At 37.0% G+C, this 12,673-nt stretch overlaps 1 protein-coding gene across 1 annotated transcript; it reads right to left on the bottom strand.

Moving 5' to 3' along the window:
• Positions 1 to 11,324: 11,324 nt before the first annotated feature.
• On the bottom strand, positions 11,325 to 12,240 carry LOC138906421 (uncharacterized). The gene is made up of 3 exons (XM_070195136.1): positions 12,160 to 12,240; positions 11,549 to 12,100; positions 11,325 to 11,459 (listed from the first exon to the last, which is right to left on the bottom strand). Exons 1-3 carry the CDS (start codon positions 12,238 to 12,240, stop codon positions 11,325 to 11,327), a joined length of 768 nt encoding a protein of 255 aa, XP_070051237.1.
• Positions 12,241 to 12,673: the final 433 nt, after the last annotated feature.

Below are 12,673 nucleotides of genomic sequence, written 5' to 3'. Positions count from 1 at the left end.
TTTGGAGATTTGGACCGGTAGTGGAAATTTTGATATAGGGTCGGACTCCGATTCCACAAGTTGGAGTAGGTCTGTAATGTTGAATATGACTTGTGTGCAAAATTTGAGGTCATTCAGACGTGGTTTGATAGGTTTCGGCATCAGTTGTAGGAATTTGAAGTTTCAAGTCCTTTAATTTTGAATTGGAGGGTGATTCGTGATTTTAGCGTTAGTTGATGTGATTTGAGGGCTCGACTAAGTTCGTATGGTGTTTTAGGATTGGTTGGTATGTTTGGTTGAGGTCCCGGGGGGGCTCGGGTGAGTTTCGAGGTGAGTTTCGAGTGCTTAACGGATCAAAAGTTGGATTTGTGTTGCTGCTGAAGCCTTTAGGCATCTGTCATTTTCGCACATGTGGTGGAGAGACCGCAGGTGCGTGATCGCACGTGCGGAGAGGCAAGCTCAGAAGCAGATTTGGGATATGTGGTCAGGGGTCGCAGGTGCGAAGGGAAATGCCGCATCTGTAATGCCCGCAGATGCGCTTAAGGACCCGCAGGCGTGGAGGAGATCGCAGAAGCGGATAATAGTCCGCAGGCATGCACTCGCAGGTGCGGCCCTTTTTTCGCAGAAGCGGACCCAGCCTTCTTAAGTCGTTTCCACACCTGCGAAGGAAATTCCGCAGGTGCGGCGTCGCAGGTGCGACCAAAGGTCCGCAGATGCGGAATAACTAGGCAGAAAAGGGGCAGATTCGAGGGTTTGAAGTTCACTTCACAAATTTGATTGAGAGCTCGATAGAAGGCGGAATTTGGAGAGATTTTTGGAGGAAGTTTTTGGGTAATGATTCTTAACTCCCTTATAGTTATATTCCACTAACCTATGATTGAATTCATCGTTTAAATTCGGATTTGGGGTGAAATATTGAGAAAAGTTCTTAAGCCGAATTTTGGGGTTTTGATCGAGATTTTGCTGTCGAATTTTAGTAAATTTAATATGGTTAGTCTTGTGAGTGAATGAGCTTTCGTATTTTATGACTTTTACCCGATTCCGAGGAGTGGGCCTCACGAGCGATTTTTGAGTTAAATTTCGGAATTTTCGTTAAATGTTGATTTCGTTAATTAGATGAGTCTATTATTGTTGTATTTATGATACGTAATTTCTTTTGGCTAGATTTGAGCCATTCAGAGCTGGATATTTGTGGGAAAGGCATTGTGACCGATTAATTGAGCTTGACTCGAGGTAAGTGTCTTGCCTAACATTGTGTGAGGGAAATCCCCTTAAGATTTGGAACTATTGTAATATGTGAGCACCGTGTATGTGAGGTGACGAGTACGTACACGGGATAGTTGTGGAAAATCCGATTTTTCTTACTGAGCTGCAACATGTTTTCCTGTTATTTTGAGTTATACCATTTTAATGAGTACTAATCTATTTTCATTCTTAATTGAGTTATTCCAATATGTGTAGCTATCATGTTTAGTCTAATACAACATGTCTACGTGTCTTAATTGTTTATGTGAATTATGTGCAGCATGCTTAATGAATTTCCTGCTTCTTTCCTGGATGGTACTTAGTCTAAATTGTAAGAATTTCGTGATGTAGTTGTATTTCTATCATTCGTGCTGCATATTTACTTTGGGACTACGGAACGGTATTCCGGGAGATTCCCCTGCACATTTATTTTGGGACTACGGAATGGTATTCCGGGAGATCCCCTGCACATTTATTTTGGGACTACGGAACGGTATTCCGGGAGATTCCCCTACACATTTATTTTGGGACTACAGAACGATATTCCGAGAGATCCCCCTGCACATTTATTTTGGGACTACAGAACGGTATTCTGGGAGATCCCCCTGCACATTTATTTTGGACTACAGAACGGTATTCCAGGAGATCCCCCTGCACATTTATTTTGGGACTACGGAACGGTATTCCAGGAGATCTCCCTGCACATTTATGTTTGGGACTACGGGACGGTATCTCGGGAGATCCTCTGTTGTGTTTCTGTGTACTAAGATGTTACCTTTTTTGATTTCATTGTTGTTAAATTTTTAGCCTTTATTTTATTGTGGTATTACACTCTATATTATTTTATTACATATTTGCCAGTAGGGCCTTGACCTGACCTCGTCACTACTCGACCGAGGTTAGGCTTGGCACTTACTGGGTACCGATTGTGGTGTACTCATGCTACTCTCTGCACATGTTTTCCGTGTGCAGATCCAGGTGCACCTTATCAGCTGCACTATCAGTAAGCCGGGACAGTTTTGGAGACTTCAAGGTAGATGTGCCACGTCCGCAGACCTCGGAGTCCCCTTCTACTCTTTCCCATGTCCATTATCTTATGTATTTTTCCTTGTTAGAGACAGTAGATCTTTCCTTCTGTAGTTTGTGATTCGCGATGTTCCGGGTTTTGGGATTTGTTGTGTATTTTTGAATAGTTGGTTAAATTTATATTCTTATTTCATATTTTCGCAAAATGTTAGGCTTACCTAGTTGTAGAGACTAGGTGCCGTCACGACGTCACACGAGGGGAAATTGGGTCGTGACAGTTCACGTGCCAATTATAAAACCATCATATTTTCCCCGGCACTTCGTGCCCACATTTAATATCTCAATTGCACGGACAATTCACGTGCCAACATCATCATTATTTATTACTCACGGCACCTCGTGCCCACATTTCTTTTCATAATCTGCCTGGCAATAGCCACAGGCTCCCAATTTCAACATAAATCAGACTATTATAAATTTACCAACAACAAGACAAATTGCATAAGGTATAAAAATAAACACAAGGAAAATCACAACATCACATAAAAATCACCAATGCAACCACTCCACATCATCACATATCATCCCTGACACTAGCCACCCTTATCTCTTATATAGCCACTCTTATCACTCCGATAATAACCTCCCTTATCCCTCCGCCCTGACAATATCAATAGCCACCCTTATCGCTCTTATAACTACCCTTATCTCTCCTATAGCCACCCTTATCGCTCCTATAGCCACCCTTATCTCTCCTATAGCCACCCTTATCGCTCCGTCCAAACAATATCCCAACATACACAACAACAGTGAAATGCCACCCTTATACCCACATTATATCAACAGTGGAATGCCACCCTTATATCCTCAAAATAATAACTCAAATAGCACAACAATTTATACGGAATATTCTCACGGCAACATAACAAAATCAATTCATATCACGATTTGCCCAATGGCCACAACCAATTCCAAAGATATAACAAAATCAATTAATTTCACAACAAATAGCCCAAGGCTCCACACAATATGTATAAAACCTTAAAAACAATCAACATCGATAGAAAAATAATCAGCACAGGGCAACGCCTTCATTAATCTAAATTTTGATAATTATACTAACACTCCTTCTTAAGCTTATTTATTTAATTATTTGAGACGAAAAATTAATAATGAAATTTAATTCCAAGAAATATCAAATCATCAAATTCGCGGAATCCACATAAATATACAAGTAATAATCTCCTCAAATTGTCATACAAAAATAAATTCAACAAACGCGAATTGAGGCATGACAAGTAGATGATTTTATAAATGCCAACAATTATCCAATTTACTACACAATATGCCCAAGACTTTAACTCAATACATTTTGCACATATAAGCCCGAGTACGTACTCGTCACCTCACGTACACGGCTTTTCACATTTCATAAATAGCACATAAGACTCGATGCCTAAGGGGTAATTCCCCCACTCGAGGTTAGGCAAGATACTTACCTTTTTGAAGTTAGGCCGATATTCTAAAATAGCTTTCTCACGTGAATTGACCTTCAGACGACTCCAATCTTTCTTGAGCCTTCCTTACATTACTACGAGGTTCCGGAAATCCTAGTAACTTCAATCTATTTAGAAACATAATAAAAGTGAACCATAATTAGGAAGATTTTCATGGCTTCAGCTCATTTGAGCATTTTATCAAACACTAGATGTGCAAATTTGGTTACAAGGTTCTTCTACAAGATTTCCTTCACTCCACAACCCAATCCTTACTTATTTGAGCTCAACAATCTTCCCACAAACCTTATTGGTACAAGAATATATACATAATACTCTTACACCCAAGAATCATACTCCCAATCACCCATCTTTTACCCCAAACTCGAAATTGAAGACTTGAATCTTACCTCTTAGATGAAGATCTTGTGAGATTTTCTTGTTGGATTTCAAAGCTTGGGCAAGATCTTGATGAAAAAAATACTTCATCTCCTTTATCTCTCTAGAACACTCTCACTTCTCTCTAAAAAACCTCAGATAATTGCCCCAAAATAAGCCCCAAAGCCTATTTATTAAAATGGGGTCGGGTTATGAAAATAGGAAAATTAACCATCCGAAAGCAGGTCTGCGGTCGCATAATGGACCGCAGAATGGGTATGCGGGCCGCACAATGGTCGCAAAAATCGGTGCCCAGAACTGGGCTGTTCTGGTCCATTCGGCGACCAGTTTGCGGTCGCATAATCACTTCTGCGATCGCATAATGGTCGCAGAATCGCATTCTGTTAGCCTTTGGTAATTTGGCCATAACTTCTTTTAGGAATGTCCAAATGACGAACGGTTTAAAGCGTTAGAAACTAGACTCAAAGATTTTTTAGTGGATAGGTAATACAGCATATAACACTTCGTATCATGAGATTTATACTAATTTGAAGTTAGATCTTGTGCGAACTCACTTGAAACTTTAGTTTATTATGAAATTTCCAACTTCTACATTCGATACCGAAACCTATCGAATCAAGTTCGATTGATCTCAAATTTTGCATACTAGTCATAAATGATATAACAGACCTATTTCAATTTCCAGAATTGGATTCTGACCTCGTTATCAAAAATTCAACCTTCGATCGAACTTTCCGAAAATTGTCTATTTTCCAACTTTCGCCAAAATGCGTCGAATTGTCCTACAGACTTCCAAATTCAAATCCAGATATACGCCCAAGTCCGAAATTACCATACGAAGTTATTGATATCATCAAAATTTTACTACGGGGTTGTTTGCTCAAAAGTCAACTCTCCGGTCAACTCTTTCTATTTAAGCTTCTAAATAAGAATTGTTCTTTCAATTTATTTTTGAATCTTCCGAAAATGAAACTCGATCATACCCGTGGGTCATAATACATATTGCGAAGCTGCTTGAGACCTTAAATCACTGAACGAAGCATTAATTCTTAAAATGATAAGTCAGATCGTTACAACAATAAATAAAATCTTCGCCTTGCGAACAAGTGCGAGGCTCACCAATGACTATCAACCTGTGCGCTCTAACTAACGAAATCCTCGTCTGCGTCAACTATTGTCTCTGTAAATAAATTAGCGGGGAGTGAGTCGCTAGCTCAGTGAGTAATAACACTTAACCACAATCGTTTTTAGTGGGGACAAGTCAGAAAATATGATTGTATAATAATAATAATCAGAACTATCATAAAGTAAAATGCTCTCTCAAAAATGGTAAATATAATCAATCTATTCATGTGCTTCCTGTAACAGAAATCAATTTAACAAATCGGTAATAAACTCGGTAAATAATGTATCACAACAAATCTTTATATTTGGGTGGTTTCCAAGAAAAGGATCATGCAATCGGTATCATTGTGTGGACCCCTTCGTAAAAGATGTCAAATATAACTTGTAGGTCCCTACTCGAGGGAAAACTGTAACTGTATGCTAGTTCTACCTTCCCACTAGTAAGGGCTATAACTGTAATCGATAATCTGTAAATACAAGATGCACCAGGTCTAACGAACCCGTCGTTAGCTACGGGATCCTTTAAAGTCTCCTCCAATTAATACTTTTTCTTGTTAACAGTCAATACCCGTATGAAAGAATTTTCAAAATAATAAAGGGCATATTATTTCTTATGAAATCATGTAATTATATTTCGGTAACGGTATAAATATCTAGTAACAACGAGAGTATTTAAAATAATAATAATCATCTCAAACAACCATTTCGGTATCATATAGAGTAAATGACTTGTCCCATATGCAATTTCAAAGCATAAGTAACACATTTATTTTTAAAATCATATATAAACCATGTAGGTTATGAAAACACACTTTGCGGAAGGGTTACTACTCAGAGTACTCACGCCGAAATACCAAAGCTTCACCTCGAGCGATTCATACAACTTCCTCCAATTAATTTATAATTACATAATATCGATCTCATGTTAATTTTCTTGTTTAGGTTAATTCACAGCTAATTTAGAATACCCAACCCTCGAGGTTTCATATTTGACTCTTAATTTGCCGAATTATATTTACCCACACGATGAGTAATTACTAATCTATCAACTCCAACCTATTCATATAATTTATTAATCCAATTTCATAAAGTTCTATGGATTCTTCAGGAAGAAAATTCTCAATTACGTGAATGAACTAGTGTAATTTCTATTATTCTGTAGAATCTTACAATCATGGGAGACGAAATTAATACCTACAAGAAGAAGAAGCACAAGTATTATCCGTAAGACTCAATTAGTGCTTAAGATTCCTCAACAATTATAGCTATGATTCCAACGTACTGCATCAACTTCTTCCTCCTTCTTTTCTCTTTTCCTTCTTTCTTTCTTTGCCCGTTTTTGTTTTTTTCATTTCTCCTGAAGCTTTTGCATCGTTCCCCTTCCCTTAGCCCTTTTCAATTTTAGGCAGATATGTTTCTAATGGGCTTCGGCCCTTTTGTTTCAATTCCTTATCGTTTTTTTTCCGCGAAAATGACCCTCTATAGCCCCTCAAAATTTTAATAGCCCATATTTTTCCATTGACACAAAATGTCCCTTCGGCCCAAACATATTATATTTAATAGCCCGAAATATCTATTTTATATATTTTTTGTATAATGACAGTCTATTTTGTATATATTTTGTATAGTGACAGTCAATTTTGTATATATATATATATATATATATATATATATATATATATATATATATATATATATATATATATATATATATTGTATAGGGACAATCTATTTTGTATATATTTTTTATAATGACAGTCTATTATATATAAATTATGTAGTGACAGTCTATTTTGTATATAAATTGTATAGCGACAGTTTATTTTGTATATATTTTGTATAGTAACAATCTATTATATATATTTATAGTGACAGTCTATTATATATTTTTTGTATAGTGGCAGTCTATTTTGTATAAATTTTGTATAGTGACATTCTATTTTGTATAGTGACAGTCTGTTTTGTATCCCGAGCACTTTTATCTATACAACGTGTATAGGCTGTTGTATGATGTATAAAAGTGTGTGTGTATATATATATATATATATATATATATATATATATATATATATATATATATATATATATAATTCTTCTACCTTAACCTTATCTATCCAACGTGTATAGACTATTTTGTATAAAAATTTATAGTTAAGAAGCTGTTGACATTTCTATTAAAACAAAAATTAAAAAATGGTAATGAACAAAAACAATAGGTCCACCTCACAAAAAGATTAAAGTAATTCTATTGAATCACACCTCACAAGACTCATGTTACTCTAATTAGTTTTTTTTTTTAATTAGAATTTTTGCTATTTTTTAGTTTCTATTAAACAAGCATAAATTTCTTTCTGCTAATTGTAAGTGTTAGTAAATTTAAGGAACTCATTATTCATAATATGAAAAACTAGGTATCTCTCTGACAAATATTTAAAGGGTATTTTACACCTTTTAATTTTTATCCATAAAACAGGAGACTGATTCAAAATGGTCCAACTTGACCTTAGAAAGCAAAACATGACACTTATTTAGATTAAAGGAATATAAAGACGAAGCCTTTAGAAGGAAAAAGAGAGAGAGAGAGAGAGAGAGAGAGAGAGAGAGAGAGAGAGAGAGAGAGAGAAATTAAAACTTGCTCATTTCACCGCAAGTTGGTGCTTTTGGTTTTAGTTATATGAAATTTTCATTTCATTTCTCCATTTCTTCAGTTATTAAAAAAAGAAGTGATATCGACTTTGAAATAACTTTCAGTTGTCTACTAAACTAAATCCTACAAATCAAATAGAGTTAAATAAGAAAATTGATTTATCTTTAAACATTTAACAATTAATGGTGGAGAAATAATGAAGAGTAGTAGATCAGAATAGATTAAAAACTCTACTTTGCAACTTGAAGAGTTGATCAAATGAGTCAGCGCATTTTTTTTTTGTGTAGCCAATGTAATAAGTTTTTGGCTATAACTTGCAATCAAATTTAATAGGCTAGCGATTGTCTTAATTTAGTGTCGAATGACCATAAATAAAGTTTGCTCTTTTTTTTCCTTTTATTTTTGTTTTATTAGTTAGTTCTTTTTTCTTCCCCTTTGGACTTAAATTATTTACTAAATATCCAATATATCATCATTTAAAATAGTGGGGTATTACATCCTCCCCACCTTATGAAATTCGGTCCCAGAATTTAACTCAAGTACGTATATGTAGACTGAAATAAATGGGGATACTTCGCTTGCATATATTTTTTTACTTCCGACGTATATTCTTTAACTGTATGATTGCTCCATAAGACTTTAACGAACACAATTTCTTTTGACCGTAGCTTTCTTACTTGCCTATCAACAATAGCCATCGGCTCCTCCTCGTAAGATAACTTCTTATCGAAAGGTATAGTCGGTGCTTCAAGCGCCTGAGACGAGTCTGATATACATTTTCTTAGCATTGAGACATAAAACACTAGATGAATAAAATACAACTCAGGAGGAAGTTTCAAACGATAAGCCAAATCTCCCACTCGGTCTAGTATCTCATACGGTCCTATAAACCTGGGATTCAACTTGCCTCTTTTCCCAAACCGCATCACACCTTTCATAGGGGAGACTCGTAGGAACACTTTGTCCCCAGTTGTGAACACTAAATCTCTTTTTCTCTTATCTGCATAAGACTTTTGTCTACTTTGAGCTGTGATTAATCTCCGTCTGAACAACTGGACCTTTTCAATATATTCTTATACTAAATCGGGTCCTAATAAGTTAGTCTCACCAGCTTCAAACCATCCGATAAGAGAATGACATTTTTTACCATAAAATATTTCGTACGGTGCCATTTGAATACTGGACTGGAAGCTATTGTTGTAAGAAAATTCAGTTAAATGCCGATAAACATCCCAACTACCTCCAAACTCAAGAATGCAAGCTCTCAATATATCCTCCAAGATCTGTGTAGTATGTTCAGACTGCCCGTCTGTATGTGGGTGATATGCAGTACTAAGATCTACTTGTGTACCTAATGCTTCTTGAAAAGATTTTCAAAAGCGTGAAGTAAATTATGATCCTCTATCAAAGATGATGGATACTGGAACTCTGTGAAGTTGGACAATTTTATTCAAAAATATCTTTGCATACCTTACTCCACCATACGTAGTCTTGATTGACAAAAAGTGTGTTGATTTGTCAATGGATCTATAATTACCCACACAGAATCATAACCTCTAAGGGTATGAGGTAGTCCAGTCACAAAATCCATGGTAATTCTTTCCCACTTCCACTCTGGAATCTCAATTTGTTGTAGCAGTCTTGCGGGCCGCTAATGCTCAGCCTTGACCTGCTGACAAGTCAAACAACTAGAAACAAAGTTAGCAACATCTTTCTTCATGCCTTCCCACCAATAAAATTACTTCAGGTCATGATACATTTTTGTGGATCTAGGATGTATAATGTATCTAGAGTTGTGGGCTTCTTCAAGAATAGCCTGTCTCAACCCATCTACGCCTGCTACTCATAACCTGTTACCCATTCGAAGAATACCATCACTTTCAACAATCATATCCTTGCTTTTACCAGCTAAGACATCATCTTTGTATTTGCATAATCGCTCATCCTCATATTGGGTGGCCTTAATGCGCTCGACTAATAAAGACTTGGCTCGAACAAAAGCCAATAATATATGTGACTTTCCCACACTAAATTTGATACCCGTACCTTCTAGTTTTTGGATATCATTGGCCAAAAGTCTCTTTGTAGGAGCTATATGTGCCAAACTTCCCATAGATTTTCTGCTCAATGCATCAGCCACCACATTGGCTTTTCCAGGATGATACAAAATAGAACAATCATAGTCTTTGAGTAGTTCCATCCACCGGCACTGCCAAAGATTCAAATCTCTCTGCTGAAAAATATACTTCAAACTCTTATGGTTAGTATAAATCTCACAAGTTTCACCGTATAGGTAATGCCTCCAAAGTTTTAAAGCAAATACCACTGCAGCCATCTCCAAATCATGTGTAGGATAGTTTTGCTCGTGCCTTTTCAATTATCTCAAAGCATAAGCTATAACGCGACCATTTTGCATGAGAACACATCCTAATCCCACCCTTGATGCATCACAGAACACCGTAAATCCTTTAGAACCCGATGGTAGATCTAAATATGGGTGCGGTTGTCAAACAGATTTTGAGTTTTTGAAAGCTCTTCTCTCATTCTTCCGTTTACTGAAACATTGTATTTTTCTATGTTAGCTTAATCAGTGGTGCTGCTGTTCTAGAGAAATCCTGCACAAAACGCCTGTAATAGCTTGCTAAGCCTAAAAAGGTGCGAATCTCTGTAAGAGAAGTAGCTCTGCGCTATTTCTGCACAACTTCTGTCTTCTTCGTATCTACTATAATTCCATCTTTGGATACAACATGCCTCAGAAATGATATTGAGTCTAGCCAATATTCACACTTTGAGAACTTAGCATAAAGCCGATGTTCTCGCAATGTCTGCAATACAATCCTCAGATGATTCTCGTGTTCACCTTGGCTACGCGAATATATATCAGAATTTCATCAATAAATACTATTACAAATCTATCCAGAAACGACTTGAACGCCCTATTCATTAAATCCATGAATGTTGTTGGATCATTAGTCAGTCCAAAAGACATCATAAGAAACTCATAATGCTCGTACCGAGTTATGAAAGAATTCTTAGAAATATCTTCATCTTTGATTCTAAGCTGATGATAACCAGACCGAAGGTCAATCTTTGAAAAATGGCCAGCTCCTTGTAATTGGTGAAACATGTCATCTATACGAGGCAAAGGATATTTATTGCGTATTGTTATCTTGTTCAACTGCCTGTAGTCAATGCACATTCTTAGAGTTTCGTCTTCTTCTTTACGAATAATACTGGTGCACCCATGATGATACACTAGGTCTGATAAAACCCTTATCTAACAAATCCTGCAACTGTTGCTTTAGCTCCCTCAACTCTGCTGGTGCCATCCGATATGGGGGTATCGATATAGACTGTGTGTCAGGTGACAAATCAATACCAAAGTCTATTTCTCGTACTAGAGGTAATCATGGTAAATCCTCAGGAAATACATCAGAAAATTCTCTCACTACTGGTACATTTTCTATACTAATTGTTTCCCTTCTTGTGTCATTTACAATAGCTAAGAGACTCAAGCAACCTTTTTTCAGAATACGTTGAGCCTTCATAAAAGACACAACTTTGCAAATCTCTGGAACCTGACCCTTTTTAGGATAAAACTAGATTCGTTTGGTATCTCAAACTTAACTACCTTTGCATGACAATCGACGATAGCATAGCAAGAAGATAAACAATCCATTCCCATCAACATGTCAAAGTCAATCATATCAAGTACAATAAGGTGAGCTAAAGTATTTCTACCCTTAGCTCGAATCTGACAAGCACGATACACGTATTCAGCTAATAGAGACTCTCCGACAGGAGTAGCAACTAGAAAAGGATCATTCAATTTCTCAGGTTGGCTACTAAACCTCAAAGCAAAGTACGAGGACACATAGGAGTGAATAGATCCCGGATCAATCAATGCAAGTGCATCAAATGTACAAATAAAAAGAATACATGTAACTACAACATTCAAGGCCTGAGCATCCTGTATAGTAAATGCAAAAACTCTCGCCTGACCTCTACCAATATTCCTTTGTCCTTGATTCACAGTAGCACGATCTCCGACACCCCGACCTCTATTTTCTATACTTGCAGCACCTAAAGTATTACGAGTTGTCTGAGTAGGTATAGTTGACTGAATAGTAGGCTGACTGAAATTCCTCGAAGGCTGAGGGCAATCCCTCAAGTGATGTCCTAACTGTCCACAACAAAATCACGCTGCAGTGAGAACACGACATTGGCCCAAATGTGATCTACCACATGTCTGGAAGACTGGAGTAGTGGCATATATTTGCCCAGAATTATGAAGTCCAGATGATGATGGTCCCCTAGTACCATGTCTGTAATGTGGTATGTATACAGACTATGAAGACAAGTGTGTCCCTGTCTGAGAGCCCTGTTGCTGCTGTCCCTGATTTCCCGCTCTGCGATTTTCACTAAAACCGCCACTGAATGACCCTCCTATCTTGTCCTTCTTATGCAAATCACTTGTTGCACGCTCATCTCGTCCCTTATTTTCAATCTTTCTAGCGAGATCGACTGCATCAGAGTAGGACAAAGTCTTCATCTGTGGGGTTACTGCAGTGTATAGACGACCAACTAACCCATCAACAAACCTCTGAACTCGAGCTTCTTGGGTAGGCACTAATTAATGAGCATATCTAGCCAGATTAAAAAAACTTGGTATTATATGTTGACACATCCATATATGGAGTCTAAACCAATCTCTCAAAGTCTCTAGCATATTTTTGCCTCAGGCTGTCCGGAAGAA

The sequence above is a fragment of the Nicotiana tomentosiformis genome, chromosome 1 (genome assembly GCF_000390325.3).
Source record: "Nicotiana tomentosiformis chromosome 1, ASM39032v3, whole genome shotgun sequence".
Lineage (NCBI taxonomy): Eukaryota > Viridiplantae > Streptophyta > Magnoliopsida > Solanales > Solanaceae > Nicotiana > Nicotiana tomentosiformis.
This window is presented reverse-complemented; position numbering and strand designations above follow the sequence as displayed.